The sequence below is a fragment of the Grus americana genome, chromosome 28 (genome assembly GCF_028858705.1).
Source record: "Grus americana isolate bGruAme1 chromosome 28, bGruAme1.mat, whole genome shotgun sequence".
NCBI classification, from domain to species: Eukaryota; Metazoa; Chordata; class Aves; order Gruiformes; family Gruidae; genus Grus; species Grus americana.
Window position 1 is genome coordinate 5,191,653 of NC_072879.1, and position 20,774 is coordinate 5,212,426.

General features: G+C 50.5%; 2 protein-coding genes and 1 long non-coding RNA gene across 3 annotated transcripts; 2 read left to right on the forward strand and 1 right to left on the reverse strand.

Annotated features, from left to right (window-relative positions):
- Positions 1-210: 210 nt before the first annotated feature.
- On the reverse strand, positions 211-11,760 carry LOC129197139 (heterogeneous nuclear ribonucleoprotein M-like). Its single transcript, XM_054805170.1, has 3 exons — positions 11,578-11,760; positions 6,805-6,974; positions 211-275 (listed from the first exon to the last, which is right to left on the reverse strand). The coding sequence occupies exons 1-3, from the start codon at positions 11,715-11,717 to the stop codon at positions 211-213; spliced, it is 375 nt and encodes a 124-aa protein (XP_054661145.1). The 5' UTR covers positions 11,718-11,760.
- An 87-nt stretch (positions 11,761-11,847) lies between these two features.
- LOC129197321 (uncharacterized) lies at positions 11,848-13,684 on the forward strand. The gene is made up of 3 exons (XR_008574292.1): positions 11,848-11,969; positions 12,317-12,433; positions 13,225-13,684. It is a non-coding gene; the product is annotated as an uncharacterized LOC129197321 (long non-coding RNA).
- Positions 13,685-14,025: 341 nt separating this feature from the next.
- YJU2 (YJU2 splicing factor homolog) lies at positions 14,026-19,690 on the forward strand. The gene is made up of 8 exons (XM_054805874.1): positions 14,026-14,101; positions 14,594-14,694; positions 14,809-14,953; positions 15,281-15,415; positions 15,752-15,933; positions 16,450-16,570; positions 17,534-17,699; positions 18,817-19,690. Exons 1-8 carry the CDS (start codon positions 14,078-14,080, stop codon positions 18,900-18,902), a joined length of 960 nt encoding a protein of 319 aa, XP_054661849.1. The 5' UTR covers positions 14,026-14,077; the 3' UTR covers positions 18,903-19,690.
- Positions 19,691-20,774: the final 1,084 nt, after the last annotated feature.

Consider the following 20,774-nt stretch of genomic DNA (forward strand, 5'->3'; position numbering starts at 1 on the left):
AAACAGCCAACGCCAACTGAACACAGTGGAAGACCACCCTAACGCTGTTTACAAGGCCCCATCCCACCTCCTCCCCACCCCAAAAGAAGCTTTAAGCAATCCTATGTTAGAGCCACTAAGCATACACGCTCTCTACCTTCCTGGCTTCGTTTCGTTCCACGCCACCATACAGTTACATTTGTCATGAAGAAAATCCACAGAAGAAATCTCTCAAACACTTACCCTTGACTTTCCTTCAGCGTCCATTAAGAGCTCCACGTATGTTACCTCACCAACTACAAATCAGATTCCAGACGACACATATACCAAGGGAGAAAAGCCAAGAAAACAATGGGAATTTAGAACAATCAACAACCGTGTATGGAGCCTCTGCCTTATAAGAAAGCCCAGAAACACTCCATGTTCTCTAGACCACAAAACTGGACAATTACAGGTATGCAGTAAAGTCTTAAAACGGTTAAATATGTTCTTGATTTTCCTCCACTTCAAAAGCCAGCTATTTCCACAATATCAGTTTCCTTGAGCTTTAGTACCCACTCATTACTTGAGGCAATCCAAATCCATGGGAAAGTCTGCAAGAACAAGTTTCCTTCGTTATATAGTACGCAATCTTGTCTCCGTAGTCCAGAACTTGAACAGATATTTGCTTTTCTCTGGATTTAAAGACAAACTTCCAAAAAGGGAGTCAGACTGAACCAAGAGACCAAGAGATCACCGACTGCCTACTATTTCTTTCAGCAGTATTTTAGCTTGTTGTTAAGCCACAATAAAATCCATTTTTAGCTTCAATAAGTCTGCCATATTTGGTCTCAAGACAAAACCATCTACAGCAATAGCCAAAACACACTGGAAAACTATATCTGCACCTTTCCTCACAAGATTAGGATTGCCTTTTTATGACCACATAACTATCAGGCACCTCCAGAATACAACTACCGAAATGGCTGCTGCCTTTGAAGTGACTGGCATACAGAAGAATAATTGAAGAAAGTTTTTTTGACTTTTTCGTTCTCATTTTAGAAGTTTTTAAGACAGGAGGACTGCAAGTTGCATTTATATGAAAGGTGGAAAGCAGCCTTCATGGGAAAACACAGCCCAGTGTGAATATCGATAGCATACGTTGAGCAAGGAACTGAAGTCTCTCTCACACTCAAGACTCCATCTCTCAGCAAGGGACAGAGAGAGGAAGAAGTGCTCAGCCTGACCTCCCACAGGACCAGTCATTTATAGGACACCTAGTGTCATTATGCAAAATGAACATCCTGAAAGGTCTCTCAAAGTTGGAAGAAAAGGAATGCTTAATGAAATCACTTTTTTTTTAGATCTCTATTTCTTATTTAAAAAAAAATAATCCACCAATACCAGCATTCCAGCCAAAGAATAGTTAGCCAGGCAGAATGAACAAATTCTGATCTATTCATGTTTTTGTGAGGATAGTGTGAGATGGGTAGAGGCTAACAAGCAAGTCCCTTTGAAAGGGACAGGGCAGATCAGAGTGTTCAATTACTAGCCATAGCTTCGCTATTTAAACAATACTTCTTGAAATAAAGCCTAACAAAATTAATTCCATCCTATAATCTGAACGGTATGAGAGCATGTAGTACACATGGAATTGTTTTCACAGTCTGTGTAGTGAAAGGGACTGCACTTAAACAGCCCTCCCGGACTAGTCCTTGGTGGTACATGGCAGCTGTGCACCGAGTCCAAATATTCAGCATTACCAAGACATTCTGAAGCCATCCACCTCAACAGCAGCAGCCAGAGTCCAACCAAACTTTCATCAAATGCAATTCAACAATTTATGTAGTAAGACAACAAATTCCCAGATTACCTACAAAGCAAAACCACTCCATTTCACAGAGGCCAGAAGTCTGTGACTTTGCTCCTAATAACACTACTGAGCCCCTGCACTGAGGGCTCTCCTCTCCCAACCAGTAATCGAGTTCAGCTACAATTCTTACTCCAGATCCACACAAACACTTCCAAAGAAGTTTGCCAAGCTTGAACGTAACATATTAGATACGTACGATTTAACATTTATGCTTTTAACGAATCTCTGACCTCTGAACCACAAGATTTCCAGGAGTCTATCACAGCAGCAATTCTTTCTCACTTGGAAAATCTAACACATGCCAATTTTGCTCAGTGCTTCCCATTCAAGCCTTATAGACACCTATATTAAAAACTAAATAGACATCTTGAAGTAGCTGTTTTCCTTCAAAGGACATCTGAACTTCCTGAATAGCCAAATTAAAAAAAAAAAGCAGGGGGAAGGAAACAACACAAATAGTGTAACAGCTCAGTATCTAAGACACCAATTCCAGAGTACAGAACAATTGCAATAAAAAAAGCATTTTTACACCTGAAACACGTAAAACGATCCCACACGACACTTCTTCCAGGAGACTACTGTCTGAGAGTGGAAAAGGAAACTTTTTTTTTTTTAAAAGCTATGCTGGGTCACATTTTATTTGGCTTTTTTCTAGATTCCAAACCACACTATACCAGAACATCAGACATTGGGGATAAAGCAGAATAGCAGACAAGAGTAGCCTACAATAGTGCACAGGCAATTAAGCCATGGAAGAGCACCAACAGCAGATAGCCACATACTAAACCTGCTCCGAAGGGCAGAAGAAATGCACAGTGATCCAGGCAGATTTTCCTTCTGCTAGAGATCAGTTGGTTTATATCAGGAAACATATCCTACATTCACAAGTGAAGAAATTCCACTCAAGCGCAAGAGCCTGTTACTTAAGGAATTCAAGTTTATTACCGGACTAAAGCAGAAATCATTGCAATAACTGCAAATCCAAACCAAAGGAATCTCCAGTGTTACTTATTACAGCCATCAGGTTTTTCCCCCTCAAGCTTTATATCCACTTTCCAAAGAAGTTCATCTGTATGGAAAATTAAGACGTTCAAGCCAGGCTGGTCTGTCAGAATTCAGGTATTCTCCAATGACTGTTCAGGAAGCTCAGATAAGTACGTCCATACGGTGACCTGAAGCATGGCTCAGGTGGATTCACCTAGCCTTAAAGACATATCTGGGCAGTAACTAGGATAACAAGTTCAGACGTAGATGTCAACTTTGAAGATTCTAACGTTAGGCAATATGATTTTAATAGTTAGCGACAAACCAAGAGGCTCTGAAAGACGTCAAAGGTGCAGAGAGGCAAGTCTCAGCAAGAGGAGAAGCAGAGAAACTGAAAAAGGGGTAAATGCTTTATATCACCAAGTTCTTTGGCCTACAGGGTCAAAAGTAAATACTAGAGAAGGAAGCCTCAAGATGTTACCAAAACTATACCGATGTCTTCTGAAGAACTACAAGCAATATGACTGATTCAAGAGGACTCTGCCATCAAAAGCCTAATACTTTCAACGTGAGGCAATTCAGAATCAGTCACAGCTCCTCCTTCGTTTACAGTTTAAAGCTTATCACAGGCAACCCCTAAAACGTTACACGGGGGGCTGGGGAGAGAGAATAGAAACACACCTTATACTTGTACAAAGCTTTAGTTAAAAGGGGAGAAGTAAAATATTCTTCCCAAAGTAGAGACAGAGAAGAGTTCGCAAGCTATTCTTTCACAATAGAAAAGGGAAATCTCACTTTTGCATGACAGAACCCAGGAAAAAAAAAAAAGAAAAACACCCCACAAAAATGGGGAAAAAACCCCAAAACCCATGGGTAATTTTGGCTAACAGCCCAGGCAGGAAAGATGGAGTGAAAAAGCTCGTATCCACTGATGAAGGACAGTGCCTCCTTGAAAAGATGGTTAAGGCAACTCATTAGCACATCTACTGAAAGTAAGGGGGAACAAGTCAGATGTGAAACAGCACTTCCACATTGCTTATTCATCCTTTTCTCTTTGTTCACCTAAAACTTCGGTCTGCTAGCACATTGTGACAGAACCTTGGGCACTGAAATCCAGGGGACTTTCCAGTAAGAGCTGACTTCAGGTACCAAAGTAACTAAAGTGCTGAACTGACATCTGGGATCGAGTACAATAGCAAGAGGGCATGAGTTACGTCCTTAGGAGGCCACAAAGGTTCCAAAAATGTTCTGGAGATGGAGCAAGAAAGAAGGCAGCACATGAAGTTTAGTAGCTGCTCTTCTTCACAAAAAGTTTAAGCTGGGAAAGCTTTGTTGCTTCTTTTCTTCACATCTGTTCACACATCCAGGTTTTGATACGAAGAGGTAAGCACGCCTGCTCCACACTACAGCTCTGCCTTATGTAAACGTGGGTACAACCACGCTAATACAAATGGTCCCTGGGTTGTCCTAGAGTCTTTGAAGGCAACAGGAGTGCAGCCTTGACTGCAACCACTCCTGGCTTTGCAACAGAGCGGAACATAATTATTGCCTCATTTTACAGCTAATCTTTCTCCTTGTACGCCATCTTGCTACTCTGGTCAGGAAAGAGGTTTAAAATACAAAATCCTGCATTTCTTAAAGGAACCAATAAATATCTCAAATTCAAACACAAGTTCTCTTTTATCATATGGTATCACCTCACTTATGCCAACTGCCATGAAGCATTACCACTTTTCTCCCTAAGACAGAGCCATTTGTTGGGGGACAGATTAAGACAGCTATTTAGCATTCAGTCGACTTTACGTTTAGACTCCACTTACATGCTGAAGAACTGCTGCCTCATTCTTCTCCTGAAGCCATTCACCAATTGTCAGTCATCAATGCTGATTACATCAGTTTAGTAAAACCTTGTGTTTGTCAGCCAATACAAGGGAGTTTCAAACAAGAACATTTTTTAATTTCATTATTAAGTATGTCATACTGCATACCTGTAATTAAGTTTCACCAACAAATACACTGAAATGACTGAACCAAGGCATTACTCTTGAGACAGATGTCACCTTTAGAAGACTTCAGATGTACGCATCTGAAAAAGCCAGGTTGCAGAAATATGAGCAGACCTCAAAGCTCACGTCTCCTAAACCATACTTACTGACGCAAAACAGCCAATTGAGGTGAACTCCTCCTACGTTCAGCAACCTGCCATGCCATCGCTGCTAACAGCTTAAGTCTTCACGACTGCCAAGCGATGGAGCAGTCATGAAACGCCTATAGTTACCCTTTGTGTACAGATCTGTTTCACATGCTCCCAAAACCTTGAACGGTTGGCCTGTAATTCTTACACTTACAAACCAAGAATTCTAACATTGAGATTTTTCCACTGTCACATTCCTGGTTCTTGGAACTACTATGCCTTGTATCAAGAAGTACCGATTGAGCAAGTTCAAGCACAGCACAAGAGCACCAATTTGGTAGAAGTCAGTGACTAGTTAGAATGAATCGCCAACTACACAGCAAATCTAAACTGTTGTATTTTAACAAGCAGTCCCAAAAACCAAGAACAATGCTTCTCAGTGTTTAGCATAACAAGCCCTGCAGACAGAATGAAGAGGTTTCAACGTTCCCCTAGGAGTATCTGCTGGAATGAGTAGCTGAACAGCAAGGCAGGAAACAATCTCACACCGGACTTTTCCATCCACGTGAACTGGAGAGAAACCACAAGACACTTGGAACGGAATTCAACATAGTACTTAAAATTAGACATCTACACATACAGATACACCTATTAACCAATGTATCTTGTGTAGCAAAGAGAAAGCATATTTTAAGGCAAGTGATCATTCCTAATTAGGGTCTGTTAAAGCAGTCTTTAAGACTATAATCCTTCGTATTACAGAAAACCATTGCTGAATCTCAAGCATACAACATATCACAGCCACTAATTATGGAAGTTTCCCAGGGCTTATAGTCCTGAAGTTCGTTACGCAGACTCGGTTCCATTTTGCCTCCAAAGACAAACGTTTAAAACCCTTTGGAAATTTGTTCTCCTTTTCATTAGGCCACACCTTGTGAACACATTAACTATCATTCCTTACCTAGTTCAAACACAAGCGAACACTGATCACTACATTGCAAGACATTTATGATTGATGCTATGTATTTTAGAAGTGACCCACAAGAAGAATGGTTCTATTAGTTACTCTTAACACATTTTGAGACATTTTAATGATGGAGAAGCCAAGTATTCTCTTGCCACTCCGCTGCATTTCCAAGGTGACTTGAAAACTAGTAAGCATCAGCTTAAAGAAATAACACTACATTTAGACTTGTCACCACCTCAGGGTAGTCAGCTCAATTTCTTCATCTTCTTCAAGAAATGAAGATGCTAAGGTCAACAAACTAAAGCAGCTCCCATTCGCATGGGACAGTTAAATAAAAGTGGGGAAGGGGGAAACACCACAAACATGATTTCCAAAGCCCTAACTGCGTTGCAGCACATGCCAAAGCACAAACCTGATTTTTCTTTTTTGCAGGTCACCCTTAAATACATTTTACTGCTATCAAATGGCAGTATGGAGCTTTACCTAAGCACAAATCACTACGAAGTTTGGGGACACAGCTATATATACACACACCAGATCAGCAGTAAATAACTACCTTTATTACCCAAAAGACATTATAATGCTTCAGAAAGTTTTGTTGCATGTCAAGGCTAAAGATCTGATAAAAGCCTCATTCTTCCCCCCTAAGAAAAATACTCTCAAATCTCCGATGAAACACTATTAGTGAGATGCCAACGTGCCTATAAAGGAACTATCCATCTGGAAGGCTGCCAGGGAGCAGATGTTGTGCAACACCCAAACAGGCTTCAAGCAGCCTTTTACGAAACTCATGTCACTAAGTCCACCCAAAACTTGAACCTTTAGGTTTACAAAGTCAGCCACAAGTAAGATGACAGACATCACTTGGCCACCTGAGTTGTACATTACCTTTCTCTTTGACCAGGTCTTTCAGAGACTGCCACTTCACATCAAACGGAATATTTGTAATAAAAGCTCGGTATCTTTTAGCAGGATTAGCATATGGCTCAAAGCGATTTCCTCCTCTTTTGACACTTTTCTCTTTTCTTTTTTCATTTTGGCTTGGTCGTTCACCTTCACTGCAAGCAAAGAAAGATAATCACACACATTAACTACTCTGGCATTTGATCAATGTCATACCACCTCTTGGAACATAACTTGTTAACATTCTTAAAACTAAAAATCAAAACTTGCAAAGTTTCATCCATTCACGTTATTTGCAAAACTGTACACCTTTCAACCAATGCTGGCACACACGGTACCAGCACTACATAGTGTATTGTAACAAAGATTTCCTAATAGCAGACAACTTATGTCAAAGACCCACTATTTTCTCCCACATTTATCCAATGTAACAAAAGTTTTCGATTTCATAAGCTGAATCTCTTTAAAGCCGACCAAGCCTCACTCCGTCTCCTTGTGATGCTCCAGACCAGACATCCGCCCTATTTATTTTCTCCTTAGCGCACTATACTACTTAAACACCTTTAAGTCAAATAACACATTGACCCACCATATTTGTAGTCTTACACCAGAAGAATTTTAACAAAATAATCCTGTAGCTAACTAAACACTCACGTCAATGATTCTTACCTAACGACACTTTTTTTCTCCTCCGATTAATACAGTTTTTGGACAACCCAAATTCAAAGCCTCTGCACATTCCAACAAACATACTGAATAGTTCTTTGAACTATTTCAGAACACCATCTCTAACAGGTCAAAAATTAAAAGTTAGAAGTGAAAACTATTTCTCAGCCAAACCTAGATGACCATCAGGTCTTAAAAGGACGCAAATGCCACTGAATAACAGTATTTAAGAAAAAACAGGAGAATTAAATGCTTCAGCCTCTGCCTGACATGATTTCCTTAACTAATCCAATTAACCTCCTTGTTCACTTTATGCTGGTTGAGAAGATTCAGAAATGCATCTTTAGAAACAATTCAAGAGAACACATTAGTCAAAAAAGCCGGTAAAGTTTCTAAAACTTATCTGTATATACACTGAGCTTTTGCTCAACTTAAGACCTATGTAGCCCTACAATTCCAAGCCCTGTCAGAAATCCTGGCTCTGATGTGCACACACTTCTGCATCAACACTGTCCGTTCCTTTAGAACCATTTCAATCACTGAACAGATACAACAGCCTGCAGGGAAATAAAAAAAAAAAAAGAAACGAGTATGCAGATGTCTATGTAGTTTTATATTTGAGTGGGTTCCCTATTTTTATTACATAACAGCCTACACTTTTATTAGCCACAAGAATGTGTTACAAGCAAAGACACAAAAATATTGTATTTTATGGATAAAGCCATAACTGCAAACAGAATTTGGCTCTAAGCATTTGCCATCATGTATCACTTCGGGTCAAGAGACATAGGTTCTGCATGTAAGTAATATACTGGAAAAGAGGTCCGTTTAAAAAAAGCATTATTTAGTTATGCACAATATTTATTTCACTAAAAAGTTCAATTTTTTAGACTTTCCCTCACTGAACTTCTTTAAAGGTTCTGAGTAAAGAAGTAATTAAAAACCCCAAAATAGATTAAAAATAGGACAATCCTTCCAACACCTTAACTTCTGTTTGGTTGAAGAAATAACACAAACTTAGTGTGCTTGTGTTAAAAGCTACACCCAAATTTTTATGGTTATTCCTCAAACTGGAACTATTTACATTCCCCCTGGGTTGAACTGCTGTATAACATGCTTCAAAGTAACGTGTAATGATGCAGACTTTTTTTGCAATCCTGCATTTAAGACTCCTAAGTCAGCTTAAAAACACCTCAACCTTTTGATAGACCTGTAAAGAATTCAGACAAGCCACAGACCTACCACTAAAGACAAGCATTAACCTAGAACATATTCCTTATATTCAGTGTAAGAAAACCCAGCCAGGTCAAAAGAAACATCAAGGAAAGCACCTCAGCTGCAAAGTTGTTGGGTTGGTTTAGTTTTTTTTCCTTTTGCAGGATTTCAGATACCACCTCCATGGGTTTCACACACCAAAAGACAAGAACAGGCAGGCACGGGTTCACAGAGATCGCTTAGAAGATGTGGTTACCAAGAATGAAAACAACTCAGCATTCAGGGCTTCTTTTAAGGGAGTTCTACACAGCAGGAAAGAATGAGCCCCACCACCCCCCAAAATACACCGTGCCTGCCTGTGAGTATCCCTAAGTTAAGAGCAGGCAAGATAAAATTAACACAGCAGCTTTGCCCATCCCAATAAGGAACCACTCCGAGTAACTGTGATCCATTTACACCAAGGCTAACGCAAGATCTACAGAAAATAGTGCACTTCAGTAATTACTTTCAGAAGATATTTCATCTACTCTGATTTTTTCCCCTTGAGTTACAGAATTTAAACATTTCATCAAGACTAAAGAAACATTCTCCTGTTTGCAATGTGTGTAGAAGGAGGAACTGAAAGGGAAGCTCTTATTTCCTCTGAAGAAACAATTTAATATGCATATTCCTCTGCAAGATTTTTTAAACATGCCACCTAGACCCAACAAGTGCACCAGAAATCACTAATATTCAAAATCCAGTATTGGCAGATCCCTTTTCCCCCAGGACATTGAAAATACATTCACACGAATGTTGGCATTATAGAATCATAGAATGGTTTGTGTTGGAAGGGACCTTAAAGATCATCTAGTTCCAACCCCCACAGTAGGCCGGGGGGGGGGGGTGTTGGAACTACTACTATCGCAGCAGATGTGTTAGTTTTGCGACATGGAGCTTGATATTACATGTAGAATTGCACCTAGATAAAAAGATAAGTTCTCTGGAGAGACTCCATATATGACAGGGGCCAGGAAAAACAAAACTCAGAACAAAGTAGACATCTTAACTTTTACTTCGAGGAATAAATTGTCTCCTCATATAAGACAAATTAGTCATTACACATTACCTAGACGTGCAGGCTCTGCTACAGTCGCCAAGAGCAAGCTTTGAGGTGTAAAGAGAATCTAAGACATGAACATCCTCTGCGTACCAACTACCCGACATGAGGAGGAGAGATGATGATGCGAAGAGCCTTCCCTCGCCTTGGCTAACATATTACATGTCACTGTATCATGTCCCATGGTGGCACCAGGATGCCCACCCTCTGCTATCAGGACTACCTCCGCTCCTGAACAAGCATGCCTGTTTCAGTCTGGCATGAAGACAACAGAGAGGCTTGCGTATATCAGTATTTTTTCAGTTGCCATAAGCACAGTTTAACTATTTTGTGTTGGAAAAAAAATTTATATGGGCATTTTTCCCCAAAAAGTGACACTCGGAAAGCCAGCTACCTTCCTGGTCATGTGAAACACAATCCACAGAGTCAGGCAGCAGAGGCAGATGACAGCAGTTTGGGTTTTTTGGGGTTTTGAGGGGTTTTTTGAGACACATCTCCATCTCCTCACCATACCCATATTATCTCAAATCAACTACAGACCATTGAGCTGGCCTGTCTTAGTGAGACCTGTCAGCTCTGGGTCAGGCTACAGATATGCAACATGCCTGGGCGTAACGGCCTGCAGCAACCGGCAGCCCAACTGACACACAGCTATGTAACACACCTCAGGAACAACAGATAAACAAATCTGGCCTCAAGTCCAAATCATTACTCACAGAGCATCAGGTTCAAAATGCTGATTCTTATCTCCGCAGCATTTAAAGCCTGGGGCCAAAAATTAACTAAAGAAACCATAGCCTTCGTTCCACAGATCTGGCATTAAAAGGCTTTGCTAACTACGAAGTTTTCCAAAATGAGGTTAGCATTAACATGGGGAAGTGACGAGCAGCTCAAACTTTCTGCTTACGATGCCCATATTTACAGACTAATAATTGTAACGCCTGTAGATTTTTTTTAAAGTTTCTGTAACATTCCGTTGACATCAGACACACAACCCTTAGTGTCAGGATCACCTTCAAACCCTCTCTTGTTCTCGAGGCATTTGACTCTCGTGTTCCTAACCCACTCCACAGGTAAATCATCAACCATGAAACAGAATCATAGAATGGTTTGGGTTGGAAGGGACCTTAAAGATCATCTAGTTCCAACCCCCTGCTGCGGGCAGGGACACCCTCCACTAGAAGCACACTTTGCTCCAGATGTTGCAGCAGTATGAGAGATGACTGCCCGAGGATAGCCAAACTATTAAAAACTGCCATTGATATAACAAAAAGTAACTTAGAAGATCAAAACCCACCCGCCGGCCCTACCATACCTCTAGGGGAGGCTTTAAGTTGGCCGCTAAGGCCCAGCAGAAACATTTCCTAAGCGGCATATGCAAAGACACCCCCCCCCCCCCCCCGGCTACCGTACACCGGGGCCTGCGCGGTGCACAAAGCGCCAGGACGAGGGCCCGGCTCCTTCCCCACTCCGACCTCAGACGGCGGGAGCCCCCGGACGCGCCTTCCCGGGACGGCCTCACACCCGCCAGCCTCCGCGCCGCAGCGGGTAGGCCCCACCCGGGCTCCCAGGCCGCGCCTGGAAGCGAACAGCGGCCCTAGCCCCGGCAGCGGCCCTAGCCCCAGCCAAGGCCCCGCCGACAGCCTCCCCTGCGCGGCAGTGGCCTCGGACCCCCCTTCGTCCCTCAGCCCGGCTCAGGCCGGGCCCGCGGCGGCGAGGAGGCCGCATGCGGCGCGGCAGGCCCAGGCGGTAGCGCGGCCCTACAGCGGCCACCCTACCTCTTGGTGGGCGCATCCCCAGCACCGCCTGCCCCGTTAGGTGGTGGCGGAGCCGCTGCCGTCGCCGCGGCCGCCGCCGGCTCCTCCATTTTGCCGCCGGCGTTTTCCGTCGCCGCCGCTACCGCCGCTGTGGCCGCCATTTTCCCAGCGCTGCGCCTTTGTGTGAGGAGAGCCCGCCCCGCTGGCTGCGCGCGAGGCATGCCGGGACGGGGGGGCGGGCCGCAACGGCCCCTGGCGGCTCGACGCATGCGCACTGCGGCGGCCCGCTTCCCGCGCTGGGCCCGGCCGCTGCGGCCGCACCCGGAGCCTGAGGGGATGGCGGGGCCTGAGGGGACGGCGGGGCCCGAGGCGATGGCGGGGCCTGAGGGAGCCGCACCTGCCCTGCCGAGGAGGTAGGGAGGGTCCCGCTGCGGCCGTTGTTCCCTCAGGGCCTGTCAGTCCGGCTCTTCCTGGGTCGGGTCCAGCCCGGTTTGCGGGCGGGGTGAGGTTTAAGCATCGGGTGATGGTTATGTGCGCACCGGAGCTCCGGTGAGGCTGCACCACCATGGAAGACCCTGAGGTAACTCAGGGGATCTTACTAGGACGCGTGATGATTATCAGGATTACAAAGCAGCACGCTGCTGCTGAGAGACTGGGAGGATTAAAGCTCTTGTCCTACGGATCACTTCACACACACACACGCACCTTCACTCAAACCATCGCCCTCGCTGATTCCACATTTTATCCCCATAAATTTCAGCACCTTGCACTGAGACCAGAGGACGAGAGTTCCCACATGGCCCCTTTCTGTCTTCACAGCGCAGTCTCCTGTTCCGCGATCCCAAACTTGACCTTGTACCTCCGGACAACTACAGAGGTGCTGGGGGGAGGCTCAAAGGCCAGAAGAGGGGTCCCAGAGGGGGCTGAGGGCACACGCAGCTCTGGGGCAGGAGGAGAGCCTGCCAGCGGGACGTGAAGGATGCTTGTGGATGCTGTGAGGAGAGTATGGAGGCATCCTGGGTGAGGTAGGGAGGAAAAGAAGACTGTTCTGGGACATGAAGAAGGACGGAGTAGGATTCTGAGGGGTGTTGGAGGGTGGCAGGTGCTGCAGTGGGCAGGGGGGGGCACCGAGAGGGAAGGGGGGGAAAAGGAGTCTTGGAAAACCAACAGGGCCCTTGGGAGGGGATGGGAAGAACAAGGGAAGTCCATGGCACAGACGAGTCCTCCCGGCAGGACGGGCAGAGCCCTGTGGTGTCCCAGCACCACCTGCCCCTGCAGGGATGAACAGCCGATGGGCCTGACTGTGTCTCCCGGTGTCAGCGGGGAGAGGCTGTTCCTCCCGCCCAGGCCCCGCCATCACCCCCACCTCCCGGAGGTGCGCAGGGACCCTGGCCCTGCCAGCGGCCCTGGGGCTGTCCCAGCGGCCAGGGAGCCTCGGGGCACTCCGGGGACCCTGGGGCACCGCCTCAAGGTGAGTGCAAAAGGACAAGGACGTGAGTTGAAAGAATAAACCAACTGATTATTAATTAACACGTACACACGCCAGCCAGGAGTGAGTCTGTCAGTGCCATGGGCACCCCCATTTCACCAGATCACGGGAGGGAAGGGTCAGCTCCTGCTCCGGCAGGAAACGAAGGAGCTGACAGCCCTCCCCGTGTTTTCCTTCAGGGACAGGATTCAGCACTGCTATTTGAGAGGAAAAAACACGATTTCATTCATCTGTACTTCTTCCCGACCTCTAGAGCAGAGCCCTGCAGGAAATTTTCACAGCTCGCGGCTCATTTTTTAACAAAATATGGTCATAAACAATAACCCCTGGGTAAGAAACCGTCCGCTACAAACTCAAACCAATAAACCGTAAGGGAAGGACTCTGAATCCTCAGTTTTAAGCAAGAAACACCAAAACACAGAGGAGCAAGAAAACAGAAAGAGGAGCTGATTGTTCACCAGAAGGCTCTCCCAGTGAGCCTACCCGCCACCCCAAAAGCACTAATATATCTGCATTGGAGACAATTAGTTTCATTAATTAACTGACCAGAAAACGCCTCACAGAACAAAGGTAGAATCCTGCAGCTGGGGGAATATTTCTTAGATAAAAATGACTTTTTTTAGCCCATTACCCACATGATGAACATCTGCAGCTGGGAGCACAGGGCCTGCCCGGGGCCCACGCCCCGTTTCGCTCTGAGGAGGCCGAGCTCCAGCTCCCCGCGGCCCCCGCACTGTCCCAGGGACTTCCAGAGCCCCCCAGCCCCAGCCGGGGCACCGCCGCGCCCCGGGCAGAGCCGGCGGAACCTCTTCTCGGGCCGCGGAGCACCGGCGGGCTCTTGTCGGTGCACAGGGGCGGTGGGCGGAGCTCATTGACAGACAGCAGGGATAGCCAGTAACAGACGATAAACCGCTGAGCGGCGGCTCGTCGCACCAATGAGCGGTAGAGGAGGGCGGGGCTGTTTTCCGGAAGTGGCGAGTGGTGCGGGGGACAGCTGCTGGGTGGCACCGGTGGCTGAGGGAGGTCGCAGCCATGTCGGAGCGGAAGGTGTTGAACGTGAGTTGGGGGGGGGGGTCCCCCAGTTGAAGGGGGGGGGGTCTGTGGGGGTCCGCAGGCCGGGCTGGTCCTGGGGAGGGTTCCCTGATCGCTGACGTTGGTCCCCAGGCCGGTCGGCTGGGGGTTCCTGAGGTGAAGAGGGGTCCTTGAGGGAACTCTCAGGCTGGGAGGGGGCGGTTGGGGTGGGGATCCCCAGGCTGGGGATCTTGGCTGCACTTGGGGGGACTGGCAGGGGCAAGAGAGTTAGGCTCTAAAATCATGCAAGGGGTGAGGGGCTGGGGCCGAGGACAGACAGACGGACACAAGTCCCACTGCCTGGCTCTGGCGGGGAGTGGTGGAGTGGGTGTTTGGCACTTGGGACCACGCTGGTTCCTGCTGTGTGGAGCTGTTCCCTTAGGCCGATGTGGCAGCTTTGAGCCTGCCTGCCACGGCTCACACTGCTCGGGGTGACTCTGCGCCCAGCACGCACACGTCTCTCTTCTGTCTCCGTAGAAATACTACCCGCCGGACTTCGATCCTGCTAAGATCCCAAAGCTCAAACTCCCAAAGGACCGACAGTATGTGGTGCGGCTCATGGCCCCCTTCAACATGCGGTAAGAGGGGCTCTACCGGTCAGAAGGAAGCAGCTGTACAAGAGAGGCGTGTGCTTGGGAATAGTTCGTTCCCTTTTTCTGATGTGCTACACACTTTTCTTTCTCCTTTTCTAGATGCAAGACCTGTGGTGAATACATCTATAAAGGCAAGAAGTTTAATGCCCGTAAGGAGACTGTTCAGAATGAGGTGTACCTGGGACTTCCCATCTTCCGCTTCTACATCAAGTGCACACGTTGCCTGGCAGAGATCACTTTCAAGGTGAAATATGTTCTGTATTTTCTGTGCTCTCGCTTTCTGGGGAGGCTGTGCAGCCTGTGGACATGACTGGGTGCTGGCCCCACGGGCAAAGACCTAGTCTGGGCAGATGCTTTTTGGTGTATCTTCCCTTTTCATGGCCAATTTTTAGCTCTGAAATATCTCACCCATCCATGAGCTGCAGCGCATCAGCTGGAGCAGAACAAAAGGCCATGGGTGATTGTCTGCTCTAATTGGGAAACATTTGCATGCAGCTCTGGAAGTGGCCACAGGATGGCTGGAGCAGAATTGCCCCAATACAACAACTTTGGTGTCTTGTTTCTTCCTTAGACAGATCCCGAGAACACAGACTACACCATGGAGCACGGCGCAACTCGCAACTTCCAAGCTGAGAAGCTCTTGGAGGAAGAGGAGAAAAGAATGCAGAAGGAGAGAGAAGAGGAAGAGCTCAACAATCCCATGAAGGTAGGGGAATGTGCTCTTCTCTGCAGAAGTCAAACCTCTCCTGCCCTGGCCAGCTTTCCCCAGCAAAGCAGGAGACATCGTAGCCGTCAGTGTAGTTCTCCAGGCTCCCGAGGTATTGCTCTGGCCTCAGGAGGTTTCCTCCTGTGCTGGAACTTGGGACAGGCTGCATCTTGCCCCAGTTTTTCCTGTCCTATTAAGACCCAAAAATGATGATGAGGAGGATGATGATCCTCTTAGTGCTTCCTGCCCTGTACTGGGCGGGGGGGGAGGCGGCATTGGAGATTGTTGGCAGGCTCTGCTACCTCACATAAGCCCGACTTCCCTCTGGTCACCCAGGTCCTGGAGAACCGAACCAAGGACTCCAAGCTGGAGATGGAGGTTCTGGAGAACCTGCAGGAGCTGAAGGAACTCAACCAGCGCCAGGCAAACGTGGACTTTGAGGCGATGCTGAAGCAGTACAAGGAGTACGAGGAGGAGCAGAAGCGCAAGGAGCAAGAGGAGGACGAGCAAGAGATGAAGTGAGTGGGCGTGTGAAACGGGTCACGCTGGCCCCGGCCAGGCAAGGCTGTGTCTCGCCCTTTCCTCAGCGCCCCAAGGGGGCCCTGCCTGAGGGGCCTGAGTTCCCAGGAGTTGTATGGGTGGGATGTCGTCCTGAGCGGGCTGGGAGGAGATTGGGGACAGTTTGTTGTGACAAAGCGTTTAGGGAGGTGGAGGGGTTTTGGTGTCACTGGCCCATCTGGTGGGGAGATCCGGGCTGCCGCAGGGGCCCGACTCCCCCTGAGAAATGTCCTCGCCTGCACAGAGGGTTTCTGCACCGGGCTGAGGCTGCAGATCTCAGCATTACCAACCTTCGGGCGCTGCTTGAACATGACTTCTTAAAAAGCACCTGAGAAGGTGGATCGCGTTGCGCTGCTGCTGAATTCCAGCTCCCCTTACAGCAAACAGCACAGGCACGGTGCACGGCCGGCACCGCCCGGCACGGCGGTGGAACAGAGCCAGCTCTAACCCTCCGTGCGCGGCCCCTCTCCTTGCAGAGCTATGCTGGAGCAGGCCCAGAACCGGCGGCTGCTGGTAGACTCCGACTCCGACGAAGAACCTGCAAAATCACGTACGAAGCCTGTGGCGAAAATTAAACCTACGGACATCTTGCAGGAGGTGAGTGGGGGCAGAGCCTCTTCCACCCACCGCACCTCTTCCCCCAGACCAAATCCACTGTCCTGGGATGCCTGTTGTCTCTTCTGTCCCTGCGATGCTGCAGCCCTAACGCCTGTCACGCATGAGCAGCTTAGAAAGCCTGTGTCCCTGTGCACTGGGCTGAAAGGAGACAGGGATCAGTTGGTGATTTTAGACCGCGTTTGCTGACAAAGGCTGGGAGGGAGCTGCCCCCGTCCTCACTCAGGACACAGCTTCCCTTTCAGCTTGGAAAAGACAGGCTCGCCTGTGCCCGGGTTGTACTTCAGGCACGATTTCAGCGCTCTGAAAATTACGGCAATGAAACGGCTGCCTGGGACAGCCTCTCCTTTGGTTCTGTTTTGTCCGCGTTGGAGACGTGCAGAACAAAAGAGCTTTCAGTGCCCGGCTTGCAAGGGAGGGATTATCCCCACAGACAGGCCCCTGCACTGCTGCTCTCCGATGTCGATCCGTGTCTGCGGGGACCTCTGTCCGGTTGGATGAATCAAAGCTGCCGTGTCTCTGAGCTGGGCTGGGGTTAATCTCAGCGATGTTCCCTGGCCCGGCACTAATCCTCGTGCCCGGGGGAGTGTGATTCAGAGGCCGGACCACCTGCAGGCACGCGGTCCTGGCTGGCAGAGGTTGTGCAGCACGCAGCTGGCTCCCCAGCGTCCCAGGGCCAGCCCGCGGCTGCGCAAGGCTGGGTTCAACTGTCACAGGCGTTTGTCTCCAAGTACTGTTTCGTGGCCGTTTAGATCCACATCCCTGTTGTTTGTCTAGCTTGTGCCAGTCGCTGCGGAGGGAGAATACCCCCCTTGGCTGCTCCGAGCAGCTATCCTCGTGTCTCTCCTGCTTTGTGCCGCTGTTTTCACCGCTCCCCTTTTTCCCCCATCCCTCTGCCTTCGTGCCGAGGCCAGAGCACCCTAACACCCCTGCTCTGCTCTGCAGGACCCTCAGCCCCAGAATAAGAAGCTGAAGACTGAGAGCTGGGAGCGGAGCGTGGGCAAATTGAACACCAAGCCCCAGTTAGCCGGGCTGGTCACAGTGAGGAAGCAGAAGCCGGGTCCTGCCCTGACTAATGGGACAGAGAACCGAGGCACCACGGCCGACACCGGTAACCGCTCACGTGGGGACGGGGTGACCTGAGCTGGGCCATCAGGGAGGGGCCTGGCAGCACCTAAGTGATGTTTAGGTCTGGCAGCACCCAAGCGACGTTTAGCTCTGTCTTCAGAGTCTGAATGCTCTCGGAGCAAGGCCTTGTTGCAGGACAGATGGGGCTGTGATGGCGTAAGAACACAGGGTTGTCCCCGTTTCCAGGAGATGTCCTGATAGAGGAGAGGTTCCTTCCTGGCCCTTGGCGCTAAGCCAGGGCCTTGGAGTTAGACTGTCAGGGCCAGAAGCTTCAAAACAGCGTCTCTGCACTGATACGATGCTGGGAAGCGTCACAACAGAGAGATACGAATGGAAAAGCAAGAAAATTGCTTTGGTTTGGGGCCTGATTACAAAACCTGCCAAACTGTCGGAGTTTGGAACCTTTAAAGAAGGGCTGAAAACAAGCAGAAAGGCTTTCCAGCGCCTCATTGTTCACCACCCCAGGAAGCCAGAGGACCTGTGGATTTGGGGAAGGAGCGGATGAATCGATAGATTCTGGGCTGGTTGGTCCTAAAGCCTTTGGCTTAGTAAGTCCCTCTGCCCTCCGGGGATCCCGAGGAAGGACAGCTCTGGTAGTTGCCTGTTTTTGCTGTGCTTTCCCCAGCCACCTGCTCCTGGCTGCTGGCGGGGTCTGTTCAGCCAAATCATGCTGGAGGAGCTGCCCGGCTTTCAAGGGCTCAGCTCCCAGCTCCCTGCCTGTGACGCTGCCTCTCGCTCGCAGCTGGCTCCTCTCTTCCTTCCCAGTGGCCGAAATCTCCCAGGGGGTTGCCGAGGGAGAAGAGGGTTTTTGCAGACCTTGGGCCAACCTCGCTGCTTCTTCCCGTTACCGCGAGGCGGAAGCAGGAGGCTCCAGCCAAGGGGGAGCGGGGTCTCCTTGTCCGCCCAATTTCACCTTCAGGCTGGGGGACGAGGCACCGCTCGGACTCAGGCTCCGGCTGCCTTGTCTCCAGCCGCGAGCAGCCGGAGCGGCGAGGCTGGCTTGTGTTTCCACACGGCTGGTTGCGCCGAGCCGGCGGGGTTTGCTGGCAGTGGGGAGGGCCCTACCTGATGGCGTGTGTGCTCTCTCGCTCCACTTCCAGGCTCGTTTCCCACAGCAACGGGCACCACGTCCTCTCTCGGCTTGTTGGGGGCGTATTCGGACAGCGAGGACAGCGCGAGTGACTGATGAGCGAGCGAGCCAGCCCAGAGCAGGGACCGCGGGCCGTTCCCCCCTCCCGGCTGACAGCAGCTGCTCTCCAGAGCCCCACGCAGAGCTGGCGTTGCAGCCGGCGGGCCCGGCGGGGTTTCCAGCCCATCTGGAGTCCCGGCATCTTCACCTGCCCGGCCCGGGGTGCGCGTCCATCCCGCAAGAGGGACGAGGCCCCAGCACCCTCGCTGGCTCGCACCGCCAGCGGAGCGAACCGGTCGAGACAACAGCTTCCTCAGACAAGGGTATCGCTGCTGCGTTGCGGCCAGTGGCAAGCCCCGCTGCTGTCCCAGGCTGGCTGGGCCCAAACCCAGCGTCCAGCCAGCCCCAGAGCAGGATGTGTCCCAGCCCCGCACCTGTAACATGTTGGGAAGCAGCAGGGCCAGCCGGGACCGTGGTTTCTCCATTCTGATGGTGCCCGCTGCCCTCAGCCCCACCCCGGTTGTGCCTGGGCACGGGTACATCACTCACCGACCCTCCTGTGGCTGTAAAGGGACCTGAGCGCCATCCTGCCCTGTGTCCCTGCAGGGAGCCAGCAGGAGCTCAGCACCCCTCTTTTGCCACAGGAGGACCCGCCACCACCTCCTCTCGGGCCCTGTGGGGCTCAGATCCAAATCCCCCACTGTTCTCCTGTTGGAGGAGGTGCCGCATGCTGCAAGGCAGACATGGGGGGGCTCATCTGGCCCCACGCTGCAGGGAGGGGGCTGTCCTGCCCCCTTCCCCCCTGTACCCCAGCCACCACCCACTAATAAACCTGATGTGTCAGAGCCAGGTGCCTCGTCATCTTCCAGCGCAGTAATTTGCACACAGGCAGCAGGTCCTGCCGCAGGACCCCCACCCTGGGGGTACAGGTCCACGCACCCCCAGGAAGGACTGACCCACCCTGGGGCACCCATCTGCCCCAGAGGTCTGGGGCTCTTCCCCTTCTCCTCACCTACCTTCCCCCTTATCGAGGCATCCCCCACTAATTGACGAGCTGCTTCTTGCTAATTAGCCCGCTCTCAGAGCCTCACAAACAGCTCTGTGCTCATAGGCTGGGGGGGGGCAGGCGGTTCTGAGAGCCCGGGAGAAAAGGCAGCTCCCCCCTGCCCCAATTAGCATTCCTCGCACATGCGTTGTAATTAGCCTCTTCAAATATTAATGTTGGATCTGGGGCTCAGCCCCGGGTTTGTGTTGGATGGGGGCTGGCAGGAGCCGCTCTGTGGGGCCGGCAAGGGGGGGGCCCCCATAGCCCCCCAGCAGTGTCCCACTCCCACATGTGTGTCCCCCCCCGGCACCAGGCCCAGTCCCAGCAGAGGGACCTTTGTTCTGGGAAGACACAATACCAGGGGCCGTGTCGGGCCATGGCTGGGGGGGCCCGGCCTTCCTGCCCCCCCAACACGGTCCCGGGGCTCCCCCAAACCCTGGGGCAGAGGGCAGGGCCCCCCCTGCCCCCCGTGACAAGCTCGCCTTGGGGGGGTGTGGGTAACCCTGCAGCTGGGGGGGCTCCACCTTCCCCCCAGTCCCCCGAAGCCCCCGGGCTCGGCGCCCCCCCCCCCAGCCCTTTCCCTGTACCCCTGACCCCCCCAGGGGCAGCCGGGGGGGGGTCCTACAGCCCGTGTGCCACCCGCCGGGCCAGGGGCCCGCTGACACCCCCCCCCTTCTCCCAGTGTCACACACGCACGGGGGGCCGGTGTCACTTGGGGGTCCCGGTGACCCCCGTCACCGCGGGGGGGTTGGGGGGGTGGATCAGCCTTCCCCTCTCGGGGCTCCCGGCGTGTCGTGTCCCCCCCGCCGTTGTCCCCCGCGGGTCTCGCCCCCCCGTGTCGGTGCCCCCCCGACGAGGCGGGGGTCGGGGGGAGGGGGGGGCCG

Excerpts from the sequence above, each read along its gene's own strand:
- LOC129197139 (XM_054805170.1), bottom strand. The coding sequence starts at position 11,717 with ATGGCGGCCACAGCGGCGGTAGCGGCGGCGACGGAAAACGCCGGCGGC. Across the intron at positions 6,975-11,577 it reads GGGGATGCGCCCACCAAGAG|TGAAGGTGAACGACCAAGCC; the intron begins GTAGGGTGGCCG and ends CTTTGCTTGCAG. Across the intron at positions 276-6,804 it reads AGACCTGGTCAAAGAGAAAG|TTGGTGAGGTAACATACGTG; the intron begins GTAATGTACAAC and ends TCTGATTTGTAG.
- YJU2 (XM_054805874.1), top strand. The coding sequence starts at position 14,078 with ATGTCGGAGCGGAAGGTGTTGAAC. Across the intron at positions 14,102-14,593 it reads CGGAGCGGAAGGTGTTGAAC|AAATACTACCCGCCGGACTT; the intron begins GTGAGTTGGGGG and ends CTGTCTCCGTAG. Across the intron at positions 17,700-18,816 it reads AGGCACCACGGCCGACACCG|GCTCGTTTCCCACAGCAACG; the intron begins GTAACCGCTCAC and ends CTCCACTTCCAG.